At 37.0% G+C, this 14932-nt stretch overlaps 2 protein-coding genes across 3 annotated transcripts; both read right to left on the reverse strand.

The window, feature by feature from the left end:
* Positions 1-204: 204 nt before the first annotated feature.
* On the reverse strand, positions 205-2219 carry snrpd3l (small nuclear ribonucleoprotein D3 polypeptide, like). Of its 2 annotated transcripts, none has more exons than XM_057359802.1 (4): positions 2107-2219; positions 1276-1408; positions 768-960; positions 205-421 (listed from the first exon to the last, which is right to left on the reverse strand). In XM_057359802.1, exons 2-4 carry the CDS (start codon positions 1399-1401, stop codon positions 354-356), a joined length of 387 nt encoding a protein of 128 aa, XP_057215785.1. In that variant the 5' UTR covers positions 1402-1408; positions 2107-2219; the 3' UTR covers positions 205-353. The 2 variants fall into 2 exon arrangements, with proteins under 2 accessions (XP_057215785.1, XP_057215784.1); XM_057359801.1 differs by having other exon boundaries at positions 1276-1411.
* A 2972-nt stretch (positions 2220-5191) lies between these two features.
* adora2ab (adenosine A2a receptor b) lies at positions 5192-9744 on the reverse strand. The gene is made up of 2 exons (XM_057360460.1): positions 9146-9744; positions 5192-6659 (listed from the first exon to the last, which is right to left on the reverse strand). The coding sequence occupies exons 1-2, from the start codon at positions 9466-9468 to the stop codon at positions 5624-5626; spliced, it is 1359 nt and encodes a 452-aa protein (XP_057216443.1). The 5' UTR covers positions 9469-9744; the 3' UTR covers positions 5192-5623.
* Positions 9745-14932: the final 5188 nt, after the last annotated feature.

A 14932-nucleotide genomic window follows, 5' to 3' on the forward strand; every position in this document is an offset into this window, starting at 1 on the left:
CACTAAGGACGTCTTTTTATCGCCCGCATATCATTTGTTTAACTTGCATAAAGAGAATTTATCCTTGCTAGTTGTTTTGTACAACTGAATCCAAAGACAAAAAAAAAACATACGACTCCACTGGTGAAGTTTATATATATTTAAGAACAGACTGAGCAGTATGAATTGGAACTCAAAATAGGAAAGCAACAAGAAAGACACTGATAGGTAAACAACTCAGTTTATTACATAAGAAACCAAAACCTCCTCAGGAAAAAAAACAAACCATCAAGAAGCATGTGATAAGACACACCCAAATAAAAAAAAACATTCAATGAGAAAAAAAACCTATACACAATAAATCAGGATTCACATTATCGTCTCTTCTGGAAAATATTTCCTCTTCCTCCCGGTCCTCCTCGTCCGCGGCCCCTTGCTGCGACTGTAAAAGAAAGACAACAACTTAGCGTTCTCATTTTACACTTTTACTTTTCACATGATTTTTTTCTTGATGCATTTAGCTTCTTGAAATACAACCAGTGATTCAAGCAAAGGATTAAGAAGGGCTAAAAGACATCCTGTTTTCTATTGTAATGTAATCCCTCTATGTTTTCTTTATAACAGTCCTTAAAATAAAATTATGCATGTGCTGCTTCAACAGTAATCTAAAACATCTGCAACTATCTATATTTTTAAAGCTAAAGAATATCAGAATAATCTTAAAGCCTTAAAACCGGGTCACTGCAATGATGTCACAGCCAACATATTAAGGGTGCCCGTTTACTGACCTTGAGCTTTGAGAATAGCAGCTTTGCCTCTTCCGGCTCCTGCAGCTTGATTTTTGTTTTTCATGCTCTTCAACATAGGGGCATTTTTCAACATGTCAGGGAGAATCAGGAAGCGTATTTTGCTGCCGCGTATGTACACCTGCTCGAGCTGGGACACTCTGCCATCTCGATAGGTCACTGTAATGTTTGACATCTGATTCACACACACACACACACACACACACACACACACACACACACACACACACACACACAAATGTTAGCAAGACTTACTGCAAAAGCACACAATTTATTTTAATATATAATACAGATGGGTGCAAATGCACACATGTAAGGCTTCGAAAATGACTACAAAAAATATATATAAAAAAGGCACTCATTCACATAATGCAAAATTGGTACATTTGCATCAGAATACACAAGGAACACTGAGATTTTAATGGTAGCTGTAACATCCAAGCAGCATGTTGAATAAACTTTTCTGTTCCAGAAACCAAACAAATAATACCTGGCAGTTCATATTATCTTCTGCTTCAATCAGTTTCCCTCTGTACACTTCACCCGTGGTTGTTTCACAGGTCACGATGTGACCCTCGGCTTCATGCAGAACTTTGATAGGGACACCAATAGACATCTTTTATCTGCTAAGGAGAAGTAGAACAGGTTTAATAATTAAATTAGGTTAAATAAATATACATATTTTTTTAACCATACGAGACATGTAAAACCTTGTGCATTAACATAACTAATATGGGTCATTTTTGTATGTTTTTTATTTGAACAGAAAACGAAGAACGGAAAGCATACTAGATGAAAAACCAAATGACCATGTTTAATGGTCAGTTTAGGACCAAAATGACCCCGCTTTCACTTCTAGGGCGGTAGCCCTTCTCGCTCTCTTTTTTATATATTACGTTAAATAAATAAAATTAAGACCATTAAGATACAGAATTACATTATGTAGTGTGTTTTGGGCCTATGGACGTTAACGTTACATCCTACCAACACATACAGACCCACAGAGAACATTATAGCTTCCATTTAACGTTAAATCAAATACAATTTCAATTACAACCATCAAATCCATTATAATTCCAGTGATATTTTCGTGATATCACCGTTTAAGTTCGTTTAACCCGATTTCAAAACTAATTCTAAACACCCACATTTAACAAGTATCTGCATTTAAAGGAGTTGGAACGAAACAAGCAGTTAGCAATGAATGACTGAGCTAAAGTTAGCATCTCCGCTAACCAAGCCAGTACTACAAAATTATTGCGTTGACGGTCAAATAATTCAATAATTTAAGTATGTTTCTAGTAAAAAAGCATTACAATACCTTTGAAAGAACAGCTTTGAGAAAATCCTTGGCGTTTACAAGAAGCGGCGTTGAACAACGTGAGTATTTGCGACGTTTTCCCGCTCCCACAATGCAGCTGAATACGGAAGTCCCGCCCCTTCCTGAACGCCTGATGCATGATGGGAGTTGATGTCCAGTGTCATTAGCGATGCAGGTCAACGTGAACAAGCAGATGTTTCACACAACACAACACACAGTAGCTACAGAAGAGGGCAGTGTTGATTTGACTACATGGATAGTGTCCAAAGGATTGACATTCAACTGAATATTTCTAATGAAACATTAAAAAAAAATATTTTTAACAAATGTTAAGCCAATTTATTTTGGTATTTCTAAGCATCGCTTTTCCTCTTTGTCTGTATTGTTTCCAGAACAAAAGACCACGTAAATAAAAATGGTTGTAATAGCATCGTCTTTAAAATAAAGCCTTTTGTTATAATTTGTTATTTTATTTTTGGAAACAATCATTTTCCAAGCCAATCTTGCTGTGACCTAAAACTGACCTCATGTGAGTGACTTTGTTTTGAGGATTTTTCACCTGCTGACTACACAAGAGCAAAAATACTTCAATTTAAGCAATTACAGTCACAATACACGGTAACTCTCAACAATGTCTTCAAATCTCGTTTTACCAGCCGATTGAACCTGCCAACAGTCACTGATCTATGTGACACACTAACAGTCTGGTACCGTCACTCCTGTCTGATTTACACCAGACAAGCATCCGTGATGAAAGGCTATAAATCAGCGCGTGCCTTTAGACTTGGTGTCGTAAAGGGTATTTGTCTCATTTAAAAATGATGCTCTCAACACAGAGAAAATATCACCTTATCACTGTTGAAATTGCAGACATTTCTTAACTAGAAACCAACAAACCAGATGATTTAACTCATAATCTCACCAAAACACATTCCAGATTCTGTTAAGAGAACTTACTGGAAAATATTTTAATAAAGCCATATTAGTCATTAGTCATAGTCTGCTTAACACTGTTTCACAAAATGTGTGTTCTTCCTTTTAGGTTTGCTATTTATGTTTTGTATGACGATTATCGACACTGGCTAGTATTTCAGTAAAAATAAACATGACATTTCTGTGTTGAATGGGACTTTGTTAACATGTCTTGCATTTCCACAAGCTAATGTCTGCATCTAAAACTATATACAGTATTTATATAGGCTAAACTACTGTAAGTTACCAAGTATTTGATCATTATTATAAAGGCCACTGTAATAACCTACATGGACTACTTCTGCTTTCAGAAAAAAAACAATGAAAAGAAATACCATACCCTTTACAATTCTAGCCAATTGAAAAAATCTTTACATTCACAGACGTTGTTAGACAGATGTTTTGCGTCAGCTACTCTAAAATCCCTCCGCTTAGGCCAAATATAGATTCAATGTTGATCAAGGCTATAAAAAACAAAAACATTTTCTAAGAAAGCTTTTAGTCATCTCACTTGTTCCATTTGTATGAATGGTCACTTGTGTCTAGACTCACACATTCTATAAACAGACCTGTTCTGCGTGCCCAGAAATATCGACTCCTGGACCGTGTGTTCATTGTATCACATAATGGCATGAGGGTTGTCGTAATGCAGGTCTTGCTCACCCTAGAGGTTTTTAATGAGGAAAAAGAAAGTGTAATGGTACAGTTCACAGTATCATCAAATGTCCCTTCATTTGATTTCCATTGCATTAGGATGGCCGCTGGTGTCAACTGTCTCTCGATAAACACAATCACAGCTGCTTTGTGTGGGAGTCTGTATATGTGCATTTGTTTTGTGTATCAAAGGAATGGACTACACAGCCCCCTCCTATATCCTTTTAAAATCTTATGATCCATAATCATTATGTTGTGTTCAGTGTTGGGTGTAACTAGTTACTAAGTAATTAGTTACTGTAATATAATTACTTTTCCCTTGAAAAAGTAAAGTAAGGGATTACTCTTATTTTTTCTGTAATTTAATTACAGTTACTTCTGATGTAATTAAACTAAATACTTTGTGTAATATGTGTGTGTGCAGAAGAGGAATTGACATCAAAATTCAAAGTCTAACTTTAAAATCCGTGCTTTAATGTATAATTCTCACATTTGTAATTACTAATAATACTTTATGTAGTTTAATATTATTTATTTGAATGAATGAAAAGAGCCGTTTCATGTCTATCCTTGAATCACTTAACTCATCAAGGTTGATGTAGGATATAGAAAGTAATTAGTAATAAGTAATTAAATACTTTTTGAAGAGAGTAACTTGTACAGTAATCTAATTACATTATCGAATGTGTAATAAGTAACTAGTAATTAATTACTTTTTCAGAGTAACTTACCCAACACTGGTTGTGTTGTAGAATACAGTAAAAAAATCTATGATCAATGATTGTGTGTCTGTTAAATAGTATTCGTCACTTGGTGTTTATACTTCATTCTAGGAAATTCAATCATTATATTGAGCATTAAAGTCCACTTTATTGATTTTTGGTGTTTTTGAGCAGTGTATAGCTTAAACTAGTGGTTTTAGGGATGCATGTTATCATCATCAACTATTATAAATATTTAGCTTTTAATTACATACAGTCCTTCATTTGTGGCCGTTTTGGCTTTGTGTTTTTGTTTAGCACATTTTAAAACTTTTAACCCATGCTTACAATCAATGCTGCACAATTATGTTTGATCAATTTTGAAGCACTATACAGATGTGTATCAAATGTACAGTACATTATGTTTGCAAAACCCAACTTCGATTTAGACATTCTAACTAAACAGAAAGATGATACATCTTTTAAACGTGCCACACACAAGGTCTTTTATGGCATGGTAATAATAGAGCTGAATTCCCCAGAATATTGATTCTATTTATCTGGCCTCTCCCTCTGTGACCAGGAACAATGCACTATTAAACTGCTTGGAAACCTAAGCTTTAAAAATGTTCTACAATGTCAGCACGTAACGTCGTTTAAGAGGTAAGAAAACTAGGAACACTATTGGCGCTGTCCAAAATGGGAATAGAAAATCCTGGAATTCCTGTTTGGAAATTATTCTTCCCACAGGAGCAGTATAGAATCAGAATCAGAAAGAGCTTTATTGCCAAGTATGTTTGCACATACAAGGAATTTGTTTTGGTGACAGGAGCATCAAGAACACAGAAACAGCAACAACAGTACACAGAGATCATAACACAATAGAATACAGTACACAATCATTTAAATAAGGGCCTATGGGTATAACAAAATTAAGAAATACAATACAATAAAATAAACCTACATATATCATCATTTTGTATAAGTACATATATCATCATTTTGGATCAGAGTTTGCCAGTCATGACCCTGGGATAGTCCTGTAACGTGGGTAAACCACATAACTCACACAACAACTGACACATATTTTTAATGATCACTAACTAGATTTGAAGTAAGACAAGCCTCTGTTGGCAAAAATGTGAAACAGGGAGGACTGCTTCTTTTTTTTGGAATAAAGAACGTTTGAGTCATGATACTTGTGTGAGATCGGATGGGCTGCTTGTTTTTGTGGGTAACAGACACCTGATATGTACATTAGTTATAGCATTGCAGTCTTTTACAGTCATGACTTCTACATGGTCTCTGATGGAGGGTTTTTCATTCCCACTCTGTCCTGAGAAAACATGCTTTGAATTGTCAGGAAAGGAATGTTCAACTGAGTGATGTCCATTTAAACCGTAACCTAAATCTTGGAATTCTGTTTGTGACCTCATTTGCCTGATATTCAAGGGTATTTCCTTTGTAATTCCAAAGTCATTGCAGGAAATCACGCTGTGGATGGGACTGGTCTCCAAAACATATCCATTTGACATTGTACTAGTGTCAATCACGCTGACCCCAGCCGAAGACCCAACCATGCCGCCGTTACTGTTACCATTAGACAGTCTGTTTTCATTCCCTAGAAAATGCTGTCGGATGATCCTTCTGAAAGTATGCCTAAAGTCACGTAATCGGTAGGCGTAAATAAACGGGTTTACAACCGAATTGGCGTGTGAAAGCATGATGGCCAGGTACATGACCCACTCCTGCGGGCGGTCGCACTGTGGGCAGAACAGCGTGAAACAGTTAATGATGTGTAACGGGAGCCAACAGATAGCGAAGAGACCCACTATGATAGCGAGGGACTTGGCTGCGTGGACCTCCCTCTGCAGCCTGGACCGTGAAGAGGACCCCTCCCCTTGGGCGTGCCATTGCACGTGCACCAGCTTCTGCTCCATCTGTCTGAGCTGGCGACGGGCGGCCATGAAGATCCGCACGTAGATGGCCAGCATGACTAACAGGGGCATCAGGACACAGCCGAAAAAGTTGAAGTAAACCATGTAACCCATGGTGACCACGTTCTCGAACATGCACTCGGTCATACCTTGATGACAGGAACTGTTGTTGTTTGTGGCCACACGTCTGTTCCAGCCCAGCATGGGAGTCAAACCGATAACCACTGAAAGTGTCCAACATACTGCGATGATGCCTTTAGCTCTTTGGCCTGTGACAAGGCTATTGTACCTTAAAAAGACACATAAAAATAGATATAAGAAGCAGGAAATTAAAGAAATATAGAAGGAAGTATGCAATGGGGCTCTGTGGTGATAAGGATGTCTAGTTTGGTCACAAATTGAAACATCTGCCTTAAGAAATAAGGCTCTTATGACATAAGGCTCTTTTGTATTGTTCTGTTTGCAAAAAAAATACTGTTAGCGACAATTTTTTCTGACATCCACACTAGCATGTCCTGACATGGCATGCTAAGTTCATGCACACTCATGGGAAATATCCATTGTTTAGGGGTTATCCATTGTTAAAGTATAAAATACCAGGATATTCGCTAAAAAGCATATTTCACCTGTATTGTAATTTATGTCAAAAGATTTACCGTGTTATTTTATAAAATTTTAATTATTAGAAATGAAAACTACACATTTATTCTTGTCATATAGAACAATTATATTACATTATTTTATTTATGCTATACTAAAAAGTGTTAAATAAAACAGTTGACTTTTAATTTTGTTACATTAATTATTATTAGTTTCATACAGGCTGTTCAGGGGTAAGTGATGCTTAGACTTGTTTTAATAATTTAGTCACCATCTGCCAGCAGAATATTTAAAGGGATAGTAATTCTGTCAAAATTTACCCCCCCCCTGTCATTTCAAACCTGTATGACTTTCTTTCTTCTGCAGAACACAAAAGAATATATTTTGAAGAATGTTGCTAACCAAACAACAGTGGTACTCATAGAGTTGCATTGGTTTTGTGTTCATACAATAGAAAGGAATGGGAACCGCCAATGTTCGGTTACAAACATTCTTTAAAATATTTTCTTTTGTGTTCTGCGGAAGAAAAAAGTCATACAAGTTTGAAACGTAAGTGGGTATAAAAAATCTACAAAATCCCCACATTATGCATTTAATTATAACATGTACATCACATTCTGATCATAATACACATTAGAATGATGTAAAAACCAGTGCGCAAAAAAAATACATTTACTAAATATCATTTGTGCACATCAGGTATGGTACATTTACACATACAATAATTGTATCAGAATCGACTGTATCAAATCAATATTAGTCAACTACAGGGGAAGGATATCAGAAAATTGTGTTGATTTCTAAACCTCAAATCCGTTTTGTAAACAACCAATATCTTGCAATTTCTGTCTGATACAATCTCATATTTCAAACACCAGACACTTGCCAAGAGCAACAGTTGGAAATGCTGGTCAACTGTTCCAAAAGTCCACGTGCCAACTGAGAACAACAGTGGCTGCTTCATTAAACCCACAGGACTTACTGGGCTCCAGTACTACTGGTAACTCATTCACACGCCCCCCGCGGCTGGAAGCCGGCAGACCTTATGCAATCACCACCTGTTGGGGCTTTCTCACTGATGTACATCACAGTGCTGCGGGGTGGCTCAATCTACACCACGAACCGAACATGCATCACGCCCTGCATGCAGGCGGGTGATGAAGTCCCACACCTTTCAGAATCCCAAAAGTGCTGCCGAGCACTGCTGGGAAAGAGCATTCTGGAATAATCATTAGTTGATTTGGAGTGCAACATCGTGTGAATGTAGAACCCCATTAGTGCATTTACTTTAACATCTTGAGTAAGTGAAGTTTAAGTGCAATCTGAACCAAAATTTGCAGCGATCGCGAGCGTCTCTCTGCACGATTTGTGCTGCAGACACGAATGACCTCAAGATCTTGTTGAAAAGAGGTGTGGTCCATTGAATGCAATTGAAGGCAGGATCCGAACCATATCAAGTTACCATCCGATAAGACAATCTGCAGAAGCCTCTGTCGACTTGGACCATTAAGAAACCCAATAAGCAACCGCACGGAACACCAAACCATCATGGAGGTGAATTTAGCAAGAGCGCCACTCACAATTTCTTTAGAAAATGCAAAACCTTATGCCGTATGTGTATGTCACTGTATGCGCTGTTGTCTCAGATGGTGTATTGATTATTCATATGGCTGTCCTGTAATTAACTATTCCTGAACATGATTCCTATTTACTGCAAAGAACGAGCAATTAAATGAGAAACTACGCATGTCTGAGGAAATTGCAGTGCACATTGGGCCTATTATCAAGTCATTATCGGAAGAAAAGTGAGCCACTCAGGCTACGAGCCCTTAATGTCCCCTATAGATCTGAAGAACACGAAGTACACATGTACATACACAGTACAACACACTCACGGAATACAAATGCACATAGATTTTTTATATCCTGTTATTTTCAAAGAACTGGTTGATCCCGTTTACAAACTGAGCGCTTTGTTCAGGATTTGACTAATCTGATTCTCATGTTCAGTTCACTGACTCAAATCGGGAGATGTTCAGTGATCAGCAGCAAACATTTTGGCCTGTTCTGCACCCAAAGATGTTGTAAGACTGGCATTAACCTACATAGATTCAAAATACTATCTATTAATTGGTCAATTGGTTATTTTTGAATAAATAAACTGATCCCACCCACCTCAATGGAATCTTGATGGCGATGTACCGATCCACAGCAATGGCCAGCAGGCTGAAGATGGAGCTCTGGGTGAGCACCAGCACAAAGCATGCGATGAAGAGACATCCATGAAAATGGCTGCAGAAGCCCGTGCTGATGGTAACGGCGAACGGAATGGCCAGGAGCCCCACGGCGATGTCCGCCACGGCCAGCGACACCACAAAGAAGTTGGTGATGCTCTGAAGGTTGCTGTTGAGCCAGACGGCCCAACACACTAGAACATTTCCTGCGACGGCCAAAACCGCAATCAGCAGCTCGAGAACAATATAGACGAGAGAAGACATGGTGCCATCAACCAGTGTGAATGGACATCCTCGGGGACACGCATAGTTGTGCTCCCGATAATTGCTTGGTGAGACTTTGCTCTGCCACTCGATAATAGGAGTGAGAAAGAACCAATCCAGCCAATCCCTTCTTCTAAGCAAATGTTGCTTTTCTGTGGAGAGGGCAGGAGGACGGGTCCTGGTGCCAGCAGTTAAACCACTTTTGAGGTCACCGAGGGCCACTTCAAGGTCAGCAATGATACCCCAGCTTGAACGTTGATTTACCGGTTCACCGGCCTGTCCCTTAGGTCTAGCTCAGCGCGGGCTTCCAAAGTCTTACAGGAAACAGTTGCTGGAATACGCGGAAGAGTTACAGTAGACTTTTGCCGGGACGTCTTGCCCTGCAGAGAAAACAATCATATCGCACAATAAAAGATCAACGTCTTTGGGTCACAAAAGCAATCCATCACGAAAACAGGAGGTCTGTTTCCATCAAAAGACGACAGGCAACTTCCAACAATAAGGTTTTATTTTAAGAAGGACTCCACAAATACAAATGAAATATTTGTGCATGTCTGCTATTTATCACAAGACCGCGCCGGCACTTCCTCCAGCGATTTCTAGGATGTGTACGGTTGAACTTTGCTATTATTGGCTAAGTAGAACAAGTGTTCTTTTATATACATTCTTATGATTCTTCTTTTATGCTTATGTAATTTTTTCCCACAAATGTCAATTATTACAAGTAGTTTCTTGTAACTAATCAATGCTTTAAGGTTTAAATGTGTTGCGGAAAGTGTTAAGAGTGTTTTTCTGGATGTTGGTGTAATTAAATCAGTTTGGCAATCTTCTTGCCCTTTTGGATCTTTAATTGTCATTTACTATCAAGAGAAAACTGAGAAACTGGACCAAACCTTCCAGGGCAGACCACACTATCTTGTATTTTTTAGAGATTGCTTATCTTTTAGTTTCAGCCTGTTTGATCAGGCAGAAAAATGTGATGATTAAAGCCACAGTCACTCTTTCTGTTACGTTGTTGCTGAGTGCTTTTTATAGCATGGTGTTACTCTGGTGAGGCAGTTGACTCAAGCGGTCTAGTGACAAGCTGTTTCCATCACTCATTACATTTTTAACACCTTTGCATCTACAAGTGCCATTGTATGAAACACTTCCTGCATGCAAGAGCTTTGGTTAAACCGTTATGAATTACTGTAATATTGTACACGTGATGTCTGGCCCTTCATGGCATGCATGGAAAAAGTGTGTGTGCATCTGTGAGTGTGTGTCTGGGTGTGGAAATATTGCATTTGACAGATGCTCAAGCAGACATGTTCTCTCTTCAAAAAGAGGAAGTGATGCAGAGGGTTAGAGCACTATGATAATTAAACGTATATACAGTAAATATTAGTATTAATGAACCTTTATAAGAGTTGTAAAAAACAAAACACTATTTAGCTTTCTTATAGCCTTCATCTAATCCTATAAGGCAGTCTTTACAAAGTTATCAAGTTCCATAAATTCTAGTGATTTGGATATGTTTGTCTGATAACGTTTCATCACATATCAAGGTGACTTCATCAGAAGATACTTGGATGAGTGGATAAACATCTAGATTAAAACAAAAACACAACAAGGGTCTAGAATATCGTCACTGTCCTCCTGAACCTTGTATGTCCAAATTTTCAGTTTTTCTGGAAATTAACACGTTGTTGTCAAAATTGACAAGCACTTTTTAGTACTTGCTATTGATATTCGCAAACGTGACAAACGTAAAGTGACAAACGTAAAGTGTGACTAATAATTATGCTTCATGGCAACAACAAAAAATAATCACAGAATATGGAGGTACGATGTATTTTTTATAAACAGCTACACTTCAAAACAACTTGCAGCATACATTATATACATTAGTGGCAGAAGTGTTTTAAAAACTATAACTACAGTATGTCCTAATATAGATGAAGATTTGTTAAATATGCAATTAAATATTTTAAAATGTAGTCAAATGTAGGCTAGTACAGTATATGTACATACATTTTTGCACATTGTCAAGCGTTGTGAAAAAACAAAAACTTATAAGTATAGAGCCTACAAGTAGTCATACAAGTCATAAAATACAAGTATATACTAATAACTATAAGATGAAACTTTATACGTCACAGCTGTGGCCAATGCGGTCATTGGTTGACATGTCATGCGAACTCTTCGCACCGTAACAACAGCACACAAAAAAAGTTTGAAGGTGACATTAATATTAAACTATCTCTAAACTTTGAGTCAGACCACAAACATTAGACGTAAACGAGCAGACAAAGGCAAAGCAATGTAAAAAAGTATTATTGCTCACCTGAGCTGTGGGTTATCCTCACGCATCCCATCGCTGATGTATTTATAAACGCAAAACTTGTTAAAACGTATACCTGCATCCTAAGTTGGTCAAAAACCAAATCATGCAAAATGCTCTTAAAACTCTGACCGAGTAAAATAAACAACTACACACTGCTTGTGTTTTGGGTAGAGTCGACTCTTCTCTCTGTGCTGCTGTGGAGTTGCGCTGGTCCCTTTCATAGGCGGGAGCGCGCGCTTTCACAGAAACGCACATGCGCCCGCCCTGACAGAAGCTCACGCGCGAGGGAGAGAGAGCGAGTTTCTGTGCTTTGAACTGTAGCTTCCCAAAGTACATTCAATACGATCTTCCCCTCCTTATAAAAGCTGATGACTTTGAAATATTTTGGATTATAATTTCATCATACTGTTCCAGAAATAGTTTACTATCATCCCTTACGATAAATTACCATACAAAATATCAGTCAAACAAGCAGCTAATATTATCGCCACCACAGACAACCAAACACATCAATATATATATTTATAAGATCACATTGAAAACCAAATGAAATTAATAAATGTGCCCTTTAATGGCTTAAAATAATTAACTAGTTAAGCTAAATGAAAATACAATCATCTATATCCATGTGTATTTCTTTAGTGTGGTTGTCTGTTACTGTATGTGTGTGCGCTCGAGCACGTGCATTCTCCGCTCTGCCGCGCACTCCCGTCATTTAAAAATTAACGGTCATTTCGTTTTACTTCACCGACTAACACATTAGTTTAGCGGTTTATTTATTTTAATTTTTTATTTAAAACCATACAGATTTGAGAGTAGACTTATATTTTCGTGATTTTCGATTGATTTGACACATCTAAATCAACAGACCGTGATGAAAGGACTGAAACTCAGGGCTTTTGATTGTTATATCTAAAGACGGAGCTGCGCTATACTTCTGTGGTGAGACAAGAATATTGTTAGCCTGAAGATAATTAAATGTTTATTCTTCTGTCAATAAAAATCTGCTTTAAATAATGTGTTGAAGTCATTGGTTATTTTATTTCGATATCTATAATGTCTGATGTTGAGGTAGGCCTACACACAGTGTGGTTTTATTAGAAATTATATACTGTGCTGTTTAAATCGAAAATTAGGCTACTTCAGTGATGAAAAAGGAATTATTAGGCTAAAAGAATAATCTAATGCATTGATTTCATCCTCCATATTGTGTGGGATGATGTATTTTACTTATTTTAATTAGATTAACGTTAGACAAGCGATGGATAAAAACACAGCATGGATATATTCATTACTGACGTGTAAACGGACCGAGATAAATATTTTAGGCTAACGTTCTGGGAACGTTCCCCTAACGTTAGTTTCTGGTTCCCAGAAAGTTTTTTAAGGTTTGTTTTTGGTTATCTTTACGGAATTAAAACGTTAGTTTCATGGTTTTTATAACGTTAGGGTTACGTTCCTCTAACGTTAGTTTTTGGTTCCCAGAACGTTATGGGAACCAGAAACTAACGTTCTATTAACGTAAAGAAAACTTTCCTGGAGAACCAAAAACGAACCTTAGAAAATAACGTTCTGGGAACCAAAAACTAACGTTAGGGGAACGTTCTGGGAACCAAAAACTAACGTTAGGGGAACGTTCTGGGAACCAAAAACTAACGTTAGGGGAACGTTCAGGGAACCAAAAATTGTTAGCTGGGTATATATATATATATATATATATATACAGTATATATGTATATATATTTATAAGATAAATAAAATGTAATATTGGTTACACTTTCGCTAATTAACCATGATACATTTTCCTAAATTAAAATAAGATTACAACAGTATTTTAGAAACATGTTTAAGCACGTACAGGCTGGATGCAATATATTTTAATCTGGCTTCTGACCTTTCCAAAACTAGATTGTGTTTTACAGGCGATTTTTAACGTATAGTGTCTGTTTATTTATTTATTTTTTTGTGGCTTATTTATTAAAACAAAAAAGAATCCACTGTAAAACGAAAGTTTTGAGATGGTACTTGCAGCACAATTATAGCACATGAGAAGATAATAAGGAAGTGGGGGGGGATCTGGTATAGGTTCCGCGAGGCTGTGTGGTTTCTCACGTAGGCCTACAACAGTTTAAATATCCTGTTTCACCTCAGGGCCACGTGAAGATAAATGTAGGTAATCGGCAATTCAGAGGCTGATGTGCAGCCAAGGACTTCATTAAAGCATGTAGCACACACACCAAACTGTAATGTCATTTCTAAACATTTTTGACACTCGTTCTCTGCTTCTATATTTTCAATAAATCAGGTCACAGCCAACATGTGCATCAACTAGCTATAGCCTATATGTGGAAAAACCTTCTGCACAAATATTCACACGCTCTGAGATCTCTGAAATCCAGATACAATTGGAGAGAGATTGAAAGGTTATTTTTGTTCCACGAGGAAGTTTTTGGCTGTTTAAATAGATTTTCCCCCACAAGACAAGAGTCGTTTCGTTTTACAAAAGATGATTTTTTCCTTTTCTGATTTTTCCCATATGCACTGCCTATTGTAGCCTATACTACAATTTCAGGCTTGTGTGTGTGCTTGGATTAACCTGCATCCAACCAGGTTAAATTAAAACTAGGGCTGTCAAACGATTAATCGTGATAAATCGCATCCAGAATAAAAGTTTGTGTTTACGTAATTTATGTCGGTATACTGTGATAATTAATTTTGTATTTAAGAACACATACACATAAATGCATTTATTTGAGAAAAATATAAAATATAACAATTAATAAATGTTTATTTAGAATTTAAGTTATTGGTAAATATAAATGAATACATTTAAATATTTCCTAAATATATAGACAAGTATGTGTGTTTTGTGTTTATAAATACAAAATTAATATGCACTGTACACAGATATATATGATGTAAACATAAACTTTTATTCTGGATGCGATTAATCGCTTGACAGCCCTGCAGTTGAACTCATAATTCACATCTGGACATAGAATTCTCTAAATTATATTTTGAAAACAGCATTATAAGAGATAAACATGCTTGAAGTTATAAACTATAAAAGTAATACATACATACATAAATACATATAAAAACAAAAATACTCTCTGAAATACTTGCTTCTGATTGGTC

Source organism: Triplophysa rosa, linkage group LG19 (assembly GCF_024868665.1).
Source record: "Triplophysa rosa linkage group LG19, Trosa_1v2, whole genome shotgun sequence".
NCBI classification, from domain to species: Eukaryota; Metazoa; Chordata; class Actinopteri; order Cypriniformes; family Nemacheilidae; genus Triplophysa; species Triplophysa rosa.

Coding starts and splice junctions, on each gene's coding strand:
- snrpd3l (XM_057359802.1), bottom strand. CDS start 1,401: ATGTCTATTGGTGTCCCTATCAAAGTTCTGCATGAAGCCGAGGGTCAC. Junction 961..1,275: donor AAGATAATATGAACTGCCAG/GTATTATTTGTT, acceptor TGTGTGAATCAG/ATGTCAAACATTACAGTGAC. Junction 422..767: donor TGCTATTCTCAAAGCTCAAG/GTCAGTAAACGG, acceptor TTTCTTTTACAG/TCGCAGCAAGGGGCCGCGGA.
- adora2ab (XM_057360460.1), bottom strand. CDS start 9,468: ATGTCTTCTCTCGTCTATATTGTTCTCGAGCTGCTGATTGCGGTTTTG. Junction 6,660..9,145: donor GCCATCAAGATTCCATTGAG/GTGGGTGGGATC, acceptor TGTCTTTTTAAG/GTACAATAGCCTTGTCACAG.